General features: G+C 69.3%; 1 protein-coding gene across 1 annotated transcript in view; it reads right to left on the reverse strand.

Moving 5' to 3' along the window:
• Window positions 1–250: 250 nt before the first annotated feature.
• The window catches only part of H696_04026 (hypothetical protein), a gene marked incomplete at its 3' end in the record, with an annotated part of 5454 nt that continues 1357 nt past the window's right edge, over window positions 251–4347 (reverse strand). The window contains exons 5-10 of the mRNA XM_009497897.1: window positions 4153–4303; window positions 3311–4037; window positions 3029–3161; window positions 2763–2920; window positions 1104–2603; window positions 251–942 (exon numbers count right to left, since the gene is read on the reverse strand). Coding sequence (XP_009496172.1) covers window positions 251–942; window positions 1104–2603; window positions 2763–2920; window positions 3029–3161; window positions 3311–4037; window positions 4153–4303 — 3361 coding nt within the window. The remainder of the gene's footprint in view (window positions 943–1103; window positions 2604–2762; window positions 2921–3028; window positions 3162–3310; window positions 4038–4152; window positions 4304–4347) is intronic.

Raw genomic sequence — 4347 nt, forward strand, 5'->3', positions numbered from 1 at the left:
GGGACCGGGGTGCGAGGCGCGTGTCCCAACGGAGTCAACCCCACCGCCGCCTTGTCGACCGAGGAATTCAGACTTGTTTACTTTTCGGCCATCCGTCTTGGCGTCAGGCCGAGGCCCCGGAGTCACGGGTTCCGTCGGACTGGAGAAGCAGATCGAGGGCCACCCCGATCGCTCCGCCATGTGGGCATGTCTATTTCCCCCCGACCGGAGGAGCGAACGGGCGCGCAAGGGGGGGGGGGGGGGGCGGTGTTCAGCGCTGGGCCGGCTTCAAGGTCAACAGCGAGGTCGAGCGCCGGCAAATGGGGCAGACGACGCCGTGCGCCGTGCGCAGGTACGTCAGCCAGCAGTTGTAGCAGCCGGCATGCTCGCATCCGGCCACGAAGGGCGGGCTCCCGGTGACGAGAGCCCCGGCACGCGGGCGCACCAGCGCCTTCCGGCAGAAGAGACACGACGAGCAGCCGGGCGAGCCACTCGCCCCGGGGCCGCCGCCGCCGGCAAACAGCAGATCCGACAGGCTGGCCACCCCGGCCGGGGCGCTGGCTGCCTGGCGCCGGGTGCCGGCCGCGCGCGCCTGCGCCACGATCGCCGCAGACGCACGGGCCGACGGGGCAGCCACGTCCACGCCCCGAGGCAGGCCTCGAGTCGGGCCCGGGCCCGGGGCCGGGGCCGGGGCCGGGATCGGACCCGGCACCGGGACCGGGGCCAAAGGCGGGGGCTGCCTCCGGCTTGCGGCCGGCCCGGCCGGAGCAGCCTCGGAGCCTGACCGCTGCTGCCCCGGGGCCACCGGCATCGACGAAGACAGCGCCTGGATGGAGGCCGTGCGCTGGCCAACATCCGGCACCAGGGGCACATTGGCGGCGGTCACCTTGCCAGGCAGCCCGGCAGCCCGGAAGAATGCACAGTCGGGCTGGTCGCCGAGAAACTCCAGGCACGATTCATTGTCTGACCGGCGGCCCATCCCGATGGGCGAGCGGGCGTGCAGCGAGGAGGGGGGGGGGGCGCGGGGCGCGGGGGAGATGGCGATCGAATGTCAGTCACGGCCAGGTGCGGGCCACGGCCCAAATGCCAGCCAGATGAAGGTGTGCCCGGTGCTGGCCACGCACAGCCGGCCGCAAACTCCCCAGGCACGAAGGACCGAAAGCCGCGGAGGACGCCGATCTGATCAGACCGACTGAGACCACGCGAGATGAGCACAAACAGCCGCGCATACAAATCGTTCCCCGGGCCGAAGAAGGCCCGCCTGGCGGCGGCCTGCTGCTCCCGGCCCCGGGCCCCGGAGCACCCGTCCCGAATTTGCACCAGCAGCCGCACAAACGGCCGCAGCGTCTCGGCCGGCATCACCTGGCGCAGGTAATTCAGGTAGGAAGAGGGCGCACCGCCCGAGGCGGCAGTGGCACCGGGCGTGGGCTTGCCGGCCCCGCCGGCCATGGACTCCTCGCCCGATGCCAGGACCGTGGCCCCGGTGGCCAGTCGCCGCAAGGTGGCATCCGAGTGGTGCAGGGTGTCCGACCGGACCGCCGCCAGGCGCTGGCTCGTCTCCAGCGTGGCACTGTGCTCGGCCTCGGCCCACCGATCGGCCGTAGCGCCCCCCTTGTCCAATTCCCCATCGGACGGGTGCTCCTCATCCGGCTTCAGTGTCAAGGTCGGCCGGGGCCCGGTCCGCCAGCGTTCCCTCAAGGCGGCCCGGCTGGCGGGCTCCAGCGCGGCCCCGGCCGCGGGCTGCGTCGGCGTGGACTCATGGTCGGAGGCCTCCTCCGCGGCAGCCACGGCGGCGGGGGCGGCGAGGTCACCCGCCGCCCCATCGGCCGGGCCGGTGGCCGAGCCAGGCACGCCACCCGCATTGAGGCCCATCGAATGCGCGGCGGCCACACGCTCGGGCGCCTCCTGGAAGAAGCCCGCCAGCCCGGCCAAAAGATGCTCAAAGTCCCACTCGGTGGAGAGACTCTGCCGAAACCAAATCGGCAAGCCGGACGCATGCGTCGGCCGGGAAAACCGCTCGTCCAGCAGGAAGACCGCCGAATAGTCGAACCGGTGCCGGATAGACCGGCCCAAGGCCTGGTTCACCGCCCGCATGGCCGACTGGTGGTACCACTCGGTTCCCGACAGGGTGGCCTCGGCCCCGGTGGTCCCCGGGGCCCGGCGCGCCGACTCGTCCAGGATCTCGCGCTTCAGCTTCACCCGCGGGTCGAGGTACGGCGCGAAGGGCAGCCCGGTGATGATCACCCCCCGGGAGAGGGAGTCCGCGAAGTCCACACCTTCGCTGGCCTTTCCGCGGCACACGGCAAAGAGCGCGCCCCCGGTCTGCCGGCCGGACAGCAGGGGCAGGGCGCCTTTGTCGCCCTCGACCGGGCGCCGCCGTGGCCGGCCGCCGCGCCGCTGCTCCACCGCCTCGTTCACCGACTGGTGGTAGTCATTGATGGCCTGCTCGAAGTCCTTCTTGCTCGAGCGCGGCTCCACCTGGATGAGCTTATGCCGGGACATCATCCCGAAGAGCGACTCGCCCGAGGCACCCGGTCGCCGCCAAAAGGCCAATGCCGATGCCATGACCGAGTACGTGGGGAAGAAGACCAGCACGCCGTCCGGGATGACAGCCATGAGTCGGACTGGTCGGGGGCGGGGGGGGGGGGGGGGGGGGGGGGGGGGGGGGGGGGGTGAGACGCGGAGGAGGGGAAACGGCAAACACATCGAGGAGCAGGCGGGAAACGACACAGTTCGGCACGGAGCAGGAAGCCATGATCTGCAAGGCAGGCAAGTGGACGTACCCAGCGTCAGACCAAGCTCCGACAGGTACTCCGACGAGCCGCGCCGCTCGAAGGACGAGTTGAGGACCACCCTGTTGGGACCGCGCGGGATGACCCGCGCGTACAGCTGGCTGGCCGGATCGATGACATGGCCATTCTCCAGCGTGAACTCGAAGGGCCTGGCGATTGCACCATGTCAGGAGGATGGCAGCACCATTGCCGAGGACCATGCCAGGGGGAGGAGGAGGGGGGGGGGTGCCCAAGTAAAAAAGGGCTTGTATACGTACGTCCGCAAATCGATGGCAAAGGACTTCAATGGAGACAAGGTGCCACTTGTGATGATGAAAGACCGCACCCCCTGGGCAGCCATCTCCTGCATCATGAGCCCCGGGTTGAAGCTCCAGAAGCCGATCTTGCGCGCTGCGAGCCAGGCCCATGTCAGTCAGCGGGGGGGGGGGGGGGCGGTGGCCGGAGGGTGGCCGGCAAGTGGCGGGAAGAGGGGGAAAAAAAAAGGGCAACACGAGGAAGACAACCAAAGTAAGGGGGGGGGGGGGGGGCGAAACACATACCGGCCGTCCCGCGCATGGAAAAGTTGCCGCCCGAGCCCGGGCCCGAGCCGCTCGGGCGCTCCTCCTGGATGACGAACTTGAAGAACTCGCGTGCGGCCTGCAGTCGGGCCACCTTGATGGCCTCCAATTGGCGCTTGGCTGGTGGGCCGCCACCTCCGGAGGTCAGCGACAGGGCCAGGTCCTCGATGGTGGACAGCGGCGAGCTGGCCCCCTCCTCGGTGTCAAACAGTCGCCGAAGGAAGGCCCGCACGGCCACCATGTGAATGGTGGACGAGGGAAGCCGCCGGCGCTCGGCATCGGCAGCCAAAATCTCCACAATCCCCTCGATGAAGGGGTGAAGCAGGGCAAAGCTGTCAAAGTCCACCCGACACTCGCCGAGCAGCGAATAGATGGCATCACCGGGCTGAATGGCCAGCCCCTCCGGGGAAAGAGGCAGCGCGTAGATCGCCCGCTCGATCTCCAACAGCAGAGCCTTGATCACAAGCACCGACGAGTCCGTGAGCATGACCTTTCCGCCGGAGCCCTGCCCGACATCAAGCTGGTCGTCATCCTGCCCCGTGGGCTTGGGGCCGAGCGACGTGGCATGTGCATCGCCCTTGGCCGCCGGCGCGGAATACCCGCCCTGGTACATGGAGAGCAGTGGCCGGACCCGGTCCAGCTCGGCCACCGCGCCCGAAATGGCCAGACCATCCAAGTCCATGGAGGCCGCATCCGACAGGAAGCCCTCCTGCATCGGGGAGTCAGTATAATGGTGGGCAAAGCCCCGCCAGGCCCAGGCCGATGGGGGGGGGGGGGGGAGGGGGGGAGGGGGCGCATATAGGACAAGGGGAGGGAGAACGCACCAGGTTGTGGCCCTCATCAAAGATGACAATCGAGTTTTGGAGGTTGATGCGCTGGGATCGCCGGACGGCCGGGTCCACCAGGTAGTTGTACGGCAGGAGAATGACATCCGACTCGTCCAAAGCCACGCGCGAAAGGAAAAACGGACAGACTCTGCAGCCGCCGCGGGCAGAGAGTCAGCACATGTACGGCGTGGC

Source organism: Fonticula alba (genome assembly GCF_000388065.1).
Source record: "Fonticula alba strain ATCC 38817 unplaced genomic scaffold supercont2.6, whole genome shotgun sequence".
NCBI classification, from domain to species: domain Eukaryota; order Rotosphaerida; family Fonticulaceae; genus Fonticula; species Fonticula alba.